We start from the raw sequence: 12,709 nt of genomic DNA on the forward strand, positions 1-12,709 counted from the left end.
ATTTCTTACTCTGGCTCGTTCCAAGCTTTTTATCTGCTCATGGAATGCCGCTGGGCTCTTCAGAGCTGTGAGAGGAAAAGAAATCATCTCTGAGGTATAAATAGAGGAGTTAATTCTTCAGTCAAATGTTACAGTGTATCATGTCGATGTTTCCTCTTAATCTCATTAGTGTGCACTACAGTTCCATTTACTCACTAGTTCCTTTAGGAGATCAGCAAAATTGAAACCTTAAATGTTTCAGAATTAAAATCATGTCTTTCCACAAATAAAACTAGCGAATATTTAAAATGCAGCTGTATATACATAATGACAACTGAAAGATCAGATCAGGCTGGTTGCAGCCTACGCCTGGGGCAAATTACCATTACCAAGGGAACTGTCACACGCTTCCTTAGCAGGTCTTTGTTCTTAATGGCCATGTAAGCTACTGGAAAATGCCCACATGTCCTCAAGGCATTTAACCTTGGCGTGATCAGCCTTGAGTATGAGGACTCGCTGCTCTCCAAGTCTAACAGATTAGAGCTATCACTTACTAAAACCCCACAATGGGCTTAGCCCGCTGCTCAGTGGTCAATCACAGTTAGACTGCTGTTGTGAGGTACATATAAGCCCCAAGACAGATGACAGGCTCCAAGAGGCTAAACGATTCTTGAAGTTCTATAGCGAGATGGTGGCTGAAGTGGGATTTAAACCTAGAATTTTGAATTTGGAAGGTTCATATGCTCTTTCTACCATACCACATGGAACTCATTCTAAAGACACTGGTTCTTTAACATGTTAACTGCTACTGCATTAAACATTCCAGAATCCCAGAGAGGGGGGTAGGCAGTATTTATTAAAATATCACTCATTACAGTATTTCTATGAGTATCTTTGCAAAATCTCTTGCATGCATGGCCACCACTGTCTGATGACCCCCTGCACTTAGAACCGTGGGCAGTCAGATGCTGCGGGTGGGACACAGGACTAGGATACTTGGGCTGGCACATCCTAAACTTGACCAGTCAGCTCTTGGTAACATTCTTTTCAACTCTGGTACTAAGGCCAGCCAAGCAGGTTTGGCTAGGGACCAACTCCTAAAAGCAGACTACAGCTGGCTTAGCAGCAGGGTTTTGAAGCATCATACTTTGATCCGGTTTGATTGGTTCATATCAGGAATGTAGTGGTGGGGAAATCTGGCAGATTATCAAATCAGCTTCTGATAGCTGGTTTTATCACAATGCTGGATTTAAAATACTTAGATACGCAATTAAGAACATTAAGAACAGCCCAGAAAAAAAAGTTTCACTGGGAAAAATATCTCCTGCAGAGAAAAATCGTTCCTTATCACAAACCAAAAAAAGCTAACAGCAATGATTCTGAAGACTGGGAGACATAAACGCATTTTGTAATTTCTTTCTAGTTTTTTGAAGCCAAGTAATTTGCTTCTTGGGGAAATCCAAAAGTAAATCCTAATAGCCTATACAAAACGCCACTCTTCTCTAATATATAAAACCACCTCCACACTTGCTAATGAAAGGTAAACAAAACAACTTGGACAAATATTCCAAAATTAATTAACTCTCAAAAATGAAGGAATGAAGCCTACAGTGACTTGGGAAAGACCTGTACTTGGGCAAGAAATATTTTATTAATTACAAATAGAATGTTTATTAGTCCTGTAGTTGAGATACACTGAATTATACAGGCCATACTACAGCATCAGAGAATTAATTTGAGTTTAAGTAGAAACAGGTTTGGAATTAATGTATCATGTTACTTTTGCAAGCCTAAGTACCACTGGATTCATTATCTAGAGTGATTACCTCAGGTCTTAAAAACCAATACTAATGTTGAAGTTTGAGTAAGAACTGATGATAGCTTAATTACAGAGTTTTAAAGGCCTGCTGCGATAATATAAAATTCAAGTCCATCTTTTAAGCTGCATCTAGTTCCCAAAATGCATTTTAAATGATTCCATTAAAAGGTTAGCAAGGCCAAGGCCTGGCTTTTCCTTATAAACTCATTTAATAATTATAACTGGAGTAAATGGACAAAACTGAAAGGAGAGTGTGATTTAGCTGCTCCTTAGACATGCCCATTCTGTTACATCACGTTAGAAATGACGACGACACTTCTGTCTTACGTGGCATGATGCCCTGGTCCACTAGTTGTTCTCTCGTCCTCCTCTGCTGCAGCCTCAGCTGGAGCACTGCGAATAGGAAATAAGCACCGTTAGAGATGACGGGCGACTGCAGGACCCAACCTAGCAAGTTCCAGAGGAGGTACAACTAAGCTGTATTAAAACCCTTCTTTTTCATCATTGAATAAGGATACTACTACCTGGCACCATTTAACCTGTAACAAAAAAAAAATCAGTTTGTGACTTCTGCCTGTTTGGTGAACTCTGAAGTTCTCTCAGCTTTTCTGTGTAGTCAGTTAGTAATTTTAATTTGATGATTAAAGCTAAGTATTTGTTGTTTAAATATAATCACACAGGACTCGGCAAATAAAAACAGTTGGCTTACACAGTGTCTTATTCATAAAAACACGAATGGGCAGTTACTTGATGTTCCTTTGTTTTTTTTGTTTTTTTTTTTAAGTTAATAGCAAAAAATGTATATTAAGGAAAGCCTGATGTATCTGGAAGAACTTACTCCATCTGGAACAAATTTTAAATAGCTTTAATGAAGGCCAACTTCATAATAAAAATTAAACCTATGAGATATTACTAATGACCCAAAAGGAAAATTTCTGAATTAAGATCTTAAAGTCTAATCTTCACAGCAACCTAACACTGTATATCATTCTAAGTTCTTAGAAAGCCGCAAACCAACTGATACCTAATCATTTTAATTAAAAGAGTAAATACATCTTTAAACTTGTAGAGAACAAGGCTTACATCACAAAATGTGGAAATCCAGTTTGCCAAGCTTAACTTAAAAAAAAAAAAAATTTTCCCCTAGATTTCTCAAGCAGATTCCTTTCATAGCATCTCCATGTTTTTGCCTGGAAAACGAGCCATTTTCAAAAAAGAGTAATAGATGAAATAACTCAAAAATGTTTTCCTTGGTTTACCTTATATTCAATTTAAAATTTCCACTTAAAATTTTTATTTCATACCATGGATGAAAACAAAGATTAGGATTTTTTAAGAGTTTGCTTAAAGGTTGTCAATATGCAAAAAAAAAAAAAAAAAAAAAAAAAAATTACCCATGTGTATTCCTTAAATGGTAGGGAAGGAAGACAATTTTTTAGCAAGAGAGTGATGAGGCTGGCTTGGACCAGGTTCAGATGTGATGGGACATAACAGCTCCTATTTGCAATGAACCCTGAGACCTGAAGATGCAGGGCCTGTGGCCCTTGGAACCTTTGCTTTTTGCTGGCCCTTGTGCTGACTGCAGAGCAGAGCACAGTCTTAGATACACTTCAAAAAAAGTCTAGACTGTAAAATGCCTTTAAATATATTTTCATGTTCATTGCATATTCATGGTGTATTCTTTTCATACTTATTAAACACTGAAAAAACTTCTTTTCTCTTCTTTTGGGTGCCACAGGATCCCAAAGCTTATTGACATCCCATTTAGAACTGAAGCAGCCAACAAGACTCTACCACACAAAGCAAAAGAAAAACTTAAGGAGTCAAAAAAAAAAAAATGCACGTTTCTCACATTAAAATGTTTTGTGATCCTTTGAATCAATTATGCTCTAACACAAAGATCTTTGCCCTGATACCTTACAGTTTACTGGGCATGGTATGTTCCCACTGTACTTTCCTAGGAACAAATACAACCAAGGGACGACCTGTGCATCTGATAGCACCCAAATGCCGGCATACTCCGACATTCTTCTATGAACACTGAAGTTAACGCTTGTCTGAATTTAGGGTGGTCATCTTCAAGAGGCAGAATCTTAAGAAAAGGAATATGGAGGAAGAAAAGGGTCAGAACAATCTCTGGTTCAAAGGCTGACACTTCTGGAACAGGGTGACCATGGCTGTTGGAGAATCTCTAGCAGCAGTTAGCTTTCCCTCCTCCCAAAGGAATCTTCAAAGAAAGGGAGACAAAAACATCAGCAGCCCCCCTTTTTGGGTAACAAACAAACAAACAAACAAAGCACCATACCAGTGAGACAAATGTACCACACACAATACGTATTTTTAGGCGAATGGCATCTTGGAATGACAGATCACATTTGCAACAACTTGATGACAACAGCTTGTGGGCCTTGAAGCATCTCCCCACTGTACATGGGTCAGCTGCCCTCAGGCACGTGGAGAGCAGCCCTGTCAGCTGTACTGTCTTTCACTAGAAATTGCATTTTCATGCTGTCGTGTGAGGGTATCTGCTACCATGACGGTAACATGCAAAATGAGTGCATGTCACTAATTGCCAGCTCTTAAATAAAACAAAGCCACTGTGTTTTCCATCCAGTTTTCTTCATGGCATAGCAATTAAGCCTACTAATTTCACACTGCTCAAAGGCAAGAGAATAGTCTTCCTAATCAATGCTCGCATCATTGCCTATTAATTTTCCCAAGAAGCAATATCCTCACACTACAAGTACTCCAAGGAGGGGTGCAGGCAGCCTTCTGCAGGTATGTTCATTCATTAAAAGCCTATTAGGTGTCGGTTAGTGCCTGCAGGGTGTGTGCCTGGGATTCATGGGAAAGAGCAGCAGCAGCTGTGAACAGAGGGTCTGTTTCTAAGCAAAGACATTACAAAGAACATGAAAGGAGAAAGAGGCAAATAACTAGTCATGGTGTTAGGGCTGTGGATTACCCAGTTTGATTTAGTTTTCACCTGCATCAATAGGGGGGCAACACGAAACATCATGCTAAATAAAAGGCACAACGCCCCATCAAAAGACTAGCCACTTTTGGTTAACATTAAAACACAATTATAGGAGTTCCCATCATGACTTGGTGGTAACGAACTCAATTAGTACCCATGAGGACTTGGGTTCAATCCCTGGCCTCCCTCAGTGGGTTAAGGATACAGTGTTGCCGTGAGCTGTGGTGTAGGTCGCAGACACGGCTTGGATCCTATGTTGCTGTGGCTGATTTGTCCCCTAGCCTGGGAACTTCCATATCCTGTGGGTAAGGCCCTAAAAAGACAACCCCCCCCAAAAAACCTATAAAACACAATTATAGTATTGGTTCAAATCAGATATAACCCAGTCACTGACAACTTGATGGACACTCTTTTGTGAACAACTAATGGTTACAAAAAGTACCAATCAAATAGGTAAGGCTCATAATTTGACAACATCTAACTTCCTTTAACTACTTTCCACTCATCAAATGAACAAAAACTTAACAAAATAAATGACAAGCAACAGCTTCACCTTAAAGGCAGACCATCCAGGCTGGGACAAAGCTTGCATGATGTGAACAGCCTAACTGTCCTGGAACACTAGAAAACTAGAGTTGGGCAGCCTTTGGCAGTGCCCATCCAGACTCTGAAGGGGCAAGAAACTTGGGAATAAGAGGATCCGACTCTTAAAGACCAGGTAACATTCACAGTTGTGCATATGTGCTCATCTTGAGATGCTTTACCAGGTTAAGCTTGGAGACTGTCCTCCTCCCTTTGCAGCCTCCACACTCAGCATCTGCGTGGAGGGAGGAAAGGCCCAGGTCACTGGACGCTACTGGGCTGATGAACACTTGCAGTTCTTAAGACCAGTGGATAAACCAACAGGCTGGCTGATCTCTGGAAATGACATACTTTTGTTCACAAGACTGCTCTCCTGTAGCCACACACCAAAGAACAGATGCTGGTCCAGCACTGCTTTCCTATGGCAGTAGTGGTGGGGTGTGGGGGGCTGCCCCAAAGCCAATCTCGGGGGCAATGGCCTGTGTCTGAAAACTAACTCCAGAGCATTCCTCCCCCCACCCCCACCACGGGTGCCTTGCTGACTTGATAAACTGTACTACTGGGCTGATATCATTGCTTCTAACCTACTAGGAAACTGACTAAAATTCAGTAACTCCATGGCCATCTTGCTATAGAACACTGGAGGGAGGAAAAACAGTTCCAAAGAGTGAGTGAATAGTTACATCTTTCAGAAACAAACGACACACTAACAACTGAGTTCAAATAGAATTCATGTTACAATTGCTCACATTTGAGCATTTTCAACAAATGCCTTTATCTTGGAAAAATGTAGAAGTAAGTGAAAATAATCTGATACACAGTTCTAAGAAGTTCTTAAATTTATCTATTTTTTTGTCTTTTTAGGGCCTTGCCCACAGCACACGGAGGTTCCCAGGCTAGGAGTTGAATCAGAGCTGCAGACACTGACCTACACCACAGCCACAGCATCACCAGATCCAAGCCCCAACTGTGACCTACATCAGAGCTCATGGCAACACCGGATCACTAACACACCGAGCAAGGCCCAGGGATCAAACCCGTGTCCTCATGGATGCCAATCTGATTCGTTTCCACTGAGCCACAATGGGAACTTCAGAAGTTCTTAAATTTAAGATGGTTGGGGTTAACCTGTTTGTTTTTCTCAAAAAAGGGTGTGTGTGGGGGGGGGCACAGAGGTTTTAAAAAAATGTATCTCATTATACAGCTAGCATTGTATTCTCTGTGCAGAAACAGTTACCACAAGTTGAGAATCCTGTAACGACTCGGCTCTGTATTTCCTTTGTGCGAGTGCATGCATGCATGTATGCGTGCATGCGTGTGTCTTTTTAGGGTCGCGCCAGCGACATATGTAAGTTCCCAGGCTAGGGGTCGAATTGGAACTAGAGCTGCCGGCCTACATCACAGCCACAGCAACTCAGGTTCTGAGCTGCACCTGTGATCTGCACCACAGCTCACTGCAACACCAGATCCTTGATCCACTGAGCGAGGCCAGGGATTGAACCCGCATGTTCCTGGATACTAGTCAGATCTGTTACCACTGAGCCACCATGGGAACTCCTGTAACAGCTCTGTATTTCCTGATGACAAAACTCACAAGAGGTACAGCAGGGACCCCCCCCCCCCCCATTCACAGAAGATGAAGTTATAGAGCCATCTGCTTTTTTAACTAGTCTGAGTACAAGTCTTTTTATTAAAAACAAAACAAAAACAAAAACTCTTCACCTACTAAAAGAACAATATATTACATTACACAAAATAAGGACATATAAAAAAGGAGAGGAAGAAACCAAAAAAGAAAAACCATCAATAATATCATCACCTGGAGAGATACACAACTACTGTTACCTAACTGGTGTACTTCCTTTGTCTCTCAGCTAAGCATATTTTTGACTCTCTGCTTCTACATACTATGATCTCATTGTATGTACAATGATAAGCAATCTTACTTCAATGGCTACATAAAATATTCTGTTGATAGACACGCGTATCTTTCTAAACATCCCCTTCTTATTTATCACTTAGGTTGTTTCCAATTTTTGCCAGTACTATAACTAATGCTTTCGTGGATTTTTTTTTTTTTTTTTTTTTTGGCTTTTGTCCCCCCCCCCCCCTTTTAAGGGCTGCACCAGCGGTATATGGAGGTTCCCAGGCCAGGGGTCCAATCGGAGCTGTAGCCACTGGCCTACACCAGAGCCATGGCAACGCCAGATCTGAGCCGCCTCTGCAACCTACACCACAGCTCACAGCAATGCCTGATCCTTAACCCACTGAGCGAGGCCAAGGATCGAACCTGCAACCTCACGGTTCCTAGTCAGATTCGTTTCTGCTGCATCACGACGGGAACTCCTCTGGTGAATTTTTTGTGTATGAAGTTTATTCCTTACTTCTAGTTACTTCCTTAATTCTTAAAAGGAGTAATATCCCTATGTGGTCCATATAAGGCATGGTTGTAAAGTAAGGAGACTAATTTGTGTACAAACTATCATCTTTGAAATTACAGTAGATGTGTGAGAACATGTATATTTTATATCTGTTGCATTTAGAGAAAAAATGTTAATTTACTTTTGAATTTTTCCAAGGTGATGTGTCTTGTTACCTCTTAGGACTAACATTCATGTTTTCTATTGCGCTTCAACAAAGAGAAAAATGGTTATGATTTTGAAAATTCTAGTGTTATTCCTTGTTACAACCAACAAAAACAGTATTGTGTCAATATAAGCGTTTTCAACTTGCTCTTCTTTTAATACATAAAAGTAAAAAATTCCAAAAAATGAAAGGTAGCTTATCTAAGGGCAAAGAGGAAATATCATTGTTATTTGTTATCAGAAATAGTTTAGATATTAAAAGTCTCATCTTTTAGTTCCTTCCCCCTGAATCTTAAATGGATTAAAGTGCTTTTAGAACAAAATTTTAGAATTAGTTTCCAATATTAAAAAAACCTTAAAATATAATGATGTCTTTCACATAATACTTATACCCCACTTTAAAATTTTTAGCTGCTTTTTGAACCAAGGTGGTACGTCAATTCTCTTTTGTTTCTGTAAGTAGTATGTTTAAAGTGTTTCCATAATATGACATAAAGTGCGTTTCACTCTAAAGAAAAAAACCTACATTATGTAGCATTTTAAAAACATATAGCAGTATAGCATGAGTTGAACAAGCCAAAACAAAGCATCTTTTGGGGCCAGGGGATTTGCAAGGGGATATCTCAGGGCTATATATTATAAAAACAAGGCAGAAATGACACTTTCTAGGAAGCAGTGTGGCAGGCAGCCACAGTCCTAGAAATTCTTTATGAGCAGCTAGTTTCACTGTGGGGTCTGAGGAGGGTGGGGGGAGATGAGCAGCTGTCTGCAGGTCAGAGAGAGGATCCAATGTACATTACTTAGTTACAGGACAAGGAACAGAATCAACTGCAGAATCATGAGGGGAGGGGAAAAAAAATCCCCAAGCCCTGAGCCAGTCAAGTGAAGGATGGGTAAACCACTGGGCAAAAGCAAAGATGGAAAACTAAAGAATATTCTAGAATTGGCTACATATTGACCCTGAAGTTAATATTAGGTGAAAAACAGAACTTCGTTTGGGTTTTTAAAAAATTTTAAAAGATATTTGAGTAGTTAAAAGACAATGAAATACTTGGAGTTTGGCAAAAATTTATTATGTGTTATTTAAGTAGTTAAATAGTTTAAATTTAGGGGCCTAGTCCTAAATCATTAAAAAAAAAAACAAACAAAAAAAAGAAAACCAATTTAGAAAAGCCAACATCCTAATATTATCTTCTGAATTTAGATACTGGAGGGATTAACTGACCCCTAAGCAATACCTTAAAACAATTACATTTGAGAGCCCCATTCAATCCTGGCTTAAGTGTTTTATTGTTTTTATTTATTTATTTTTATTTATTTATTTTTTAATAGTTATTTCCCCAATACAATTTTTTTCTATTGTACAGCACGGTGACCCAGTTACACATACATGAACACATTCTATTTTCACACATTATCATGTTCCATCATAAGTGACTAGAGATAGTTCCCAGTGCTACATAGCAGGATCTCATTGCTCATCCATTCCAAAGGCAATAGTTTGTATTAACACCAAGCTCCCCAAGCAACCCACTCCCCCCGCCCCCCGCCTCCCGGGCAACCACAAGTCTATTCTTAATTTTTAATTTCTATTTTGCTTTTTTAGGGCCATACCTGTGGCATATGGAAGTTCCCAAGCTAGGGGTTGAATTGGAGTTACGGCTGCCAGTCTACATCACAGCCAACAGCAACTTGGGATCTGAGCTGCGTCTGCGACCTACACCACAGCTCAGAGCAACGCTGGATCCTTAACCCACTGAGCGAGGCCAGGGATCGAACCCACATCCGCATGGATACTAGTCAGATTCATTTCCGCTGAGCCACAACGGGAACTCCTGGCTTCAGGGTTTTATTAAGCAGCAATTCAGCAATAAAATTTACAACTGCATTTGGTGGTGGTTGTTTTTTTAATAATCCAATGCATTTTATTATATTTACAGTTGTACAACCATTATGACAACCATTTGCTTAATCAGGTAGAGGCAAATGAAATCTTGAAAGAGTTTATATCAAAAGAACAAAAGACTGATGAACAATTTTTCCTGTTCCTCAAAAATAAATGTTTAAGAAGGTGGTTATTGTTATGTTTCTACTATTATTCGAACGACTGGTGAAGAGAACCCCTTTCTTCCCAAGGGGAAAAAAAAAGGATTTAAAAAGACTTCATTCAGTTTTTTAGGGCAGTTAAGGTTTCCAACAAAATCGACAGGGAGGTACTGAGAATTCCCATACACTCTTCACCCACTAACATGAAGAGCTTCTGCCATTATCAACAGGATTAAAAAAAACAAAAACAAAAACACAATTCCATAAAGATTCACAAAATATACTTCTTTGCTGCAAATGTTTTTTTGTTTTTGTTTTGCCACCCTGTTGCATGTGGAATTCCCAGGCCAGGGATCAGATTTAAGCCACAGTAGTGACCTAGAGTGCAGCTGTGGAGATGCTGGATCCTTAAACCACTGTGCCAGGCTGGGGATCCAACCTCCAGAGCTCCAGAAACTCCATAAATCCCACTGCACCACAGCGGGAACTCCTGAATGAGTATTTTGTAGTCACAGGGTAAGCAGTCACATCCGGAAGGCTTTCCTTCTGAGCCTAGGACTCAGAGATATGCCACTAATGCCTCTATTTAAAAATCACGTTTTGTAGGGATTTTTCTATTTATTTATTAAAATAAAGTGATGCATGCACATTAAAAAAAGTGAAAGATATTTTCTTAGATCAGTCTCCCTAGGTGAAAGAAACAAAAGCAAAAATAATAAATGGGACCTAATTAAACTTAAAAGCTTCTGCACAGCAAAGGAAGCCATCAACGAAATGAGAAAACAGCCTATAGAATGAGAGGAAATATTTACAAATGATGTAACCAACAATATCCAAAATATACAAACAGCCCATACAACTCAATATCAAAAAAATCCAATCAGAAAGTGGACCAACCTAAATAGCCATTTCTCCAAAGAAGACACACTGATAGCTAAGAGGCATATGAAAAGATGTTCAGCATCAGTAATTATTAGAGAAAAGCAGATTGAAACCACAATGACCTCACACTGGTCAGAATGACTATCATCAAAATGTCTACAAAAAATAAATGCTGGAGAGGGGGAGGAGAAAAGGGAACCCTTGTACACTGTCGGTGGGGATGTAAATTGCTGCAGCCCCTATGGAAAACAGTAGGGAGGTTCCTTTAAAAACTAAAAATAGGACTACCATATGATCCAGCAATTCCACTCCTGGGTATATATCCAGAAAAAGTAAAAATGATATTTCAGAAAGATACACAAGAGGAGTTCCTGTTGTGGTGCAGTAGAAACAAATCTGACTAGTATCCATGAAGACACAGGCTCAATCCCTGGCCTTGCTCAGTGGGTCGGGGATCCGGTGTTGCCGTGAGCTGTGGTGTAGTCGCAGAAGTGGCTGGAAACTAATTACTCAATAATCAAATTTCTTGTTTCCCACCCACTCCTAGTTAGCCCCCATCACCACCATAATTCTATTAACCACCAATGGTGACTTCATCTTTTAATGATGTGATAACTACAATAACAGCTACATATCATATTATCACAGTCCCTGTCAAACTGAATTCTAGGTTTGTTCATTTCTTTGGTCTCTAATCTCCTTTCCAGACCTCATCCTTGTAGTCTAGCACCTTCTACAATACACACCATACAGAAGCCTTAATAAATGTGTGCTGCTTAATTTTGCATATATACTTGAGTATATAACTGTGTTACTATTTTCTAAGGAAAGAGAATTCTACCCAAATTTAAGAACAAGTCACCAAAAGGATTTTCTACGGGTAAGTGATTATTATGAGACAGAACCAAGACCATCTCACTTAGTTATATGAATGTGAGGTTTGGGGTATTTTTGAATTGATGTGGGTGGTAGAACAGAAGGTGGAATCTAATTATTTTGTTTTGAAGAGTAAAAGAAGACTAAGGAAGGGAAGGCTAAGGGCAAAGGAGTAAAGAGTGTAAAAACTAGTAGACAATAACTTCTTTTCACCTCCATTTACAATTAATGTGAAATTCAGGCTGCATTAGAGAAGAGTAAAGAAAAGCACTTAAGTATTCTCATAGGCGGCAAAAAGTAGCAACCAAAGATTACGGACCTTTGGTTCTCTTTTCAGGGGTCTAATTTGCCAGTTATAAATAAGGTTCTTCTTAAAGTAATTTAAGATAATGGAATGCAAAGAGTATTAAAAATAAAATGGTGGTTTGTCCTGTAAGTCATGCTACCTGCACTGATTAAACAAATTTCCATCTCCACTTCAGGCCTGAAGGAGTTACACGGTTTGCACATAAATCTAAGCCTCTGACACTACCAAGTGCAAACAGCATTTTCACCAGGAATTTTTATACTGTGATTATTTTTCATTTAGAAAAAAGGAGAGACAAAATTAAAAAAAAAAAAACTTGTGCAAATTAGTGTTTCAAAGTTAGGCCTCTGACTACATAGGAAATATTGCCTTTCGTTATAGTATCAGAAAGTCTACTGCGACCTTGAGGTTGGTCACAGTCTAGAATGCAGCATTTACCCTTTATTAGGAATTAAAGAATGAAAATGAAATGAAAACTAAACATGCTAGCAATCCAGGCTAACACACTGTAGGTTTCCTGCATTAATCTGCAGCATGAGGTCAGGAAGACAATGTTTTCAACACTCAGCCTTGGAAATTTACAGGCACTTTGATAACTCTGTGGTTGGCTGCTGCTTCTGTTTCCATGGAAACAGACTGCTAAAAATGGGGCATGTTTC

At 39.3% G+C, this 12,709-nt stretch overlaps 1 protein-coding gene across 45 annotated transcripts in view; it reads right to left on the minus strand.

Annotated features, from left to right (window-relative positions):
• Positions 1-12,709, minus strand: part of MRTFB (myocardin related transcription factor B) — a 296,254-nt gene that overhangs the window by 57,904 nt on the left and 225,641 nt on the right. For all 45 annotated transcript variants that reach the window (XR_014840748.1, XM_085017536.1, XM_021086582.2 and 42 more), the window contains 2 exons: positions 2,126-2,191; positions 10-65 (listed from right to left, as the gene is read on the minus strand). Coding sequence is in view for 44 of the 45 variants with exons in the window: in XM_085017536.1 (XP_084873662.1) it covers positions 10-65; positions 2,126-2,191 (122 nt within the window). In the remaining variant the exon portion in view is untranslated. The remainder of the gene's footprint in view (positions 1-9; positions 66-2,125; positions 2,192-12,709) is intronic.

This window comes from Sus scrofa, chromosome 3 (assembly GCF_054392235.1).
Source record: "Sus scrofa isolate SSC_HxYL_T2T_F1_AM1 chromosome 3, Sscrofa_HxYL_maternal_Yorkshire_Landrace_v2.0, whole genome shotgun sequence".
Taxonomy (NCBI): Eukaryota; Metazoa; Chordata; class Mammalia; order Artiodactyla; family Suidae; genus Sus; species Sus scrofa.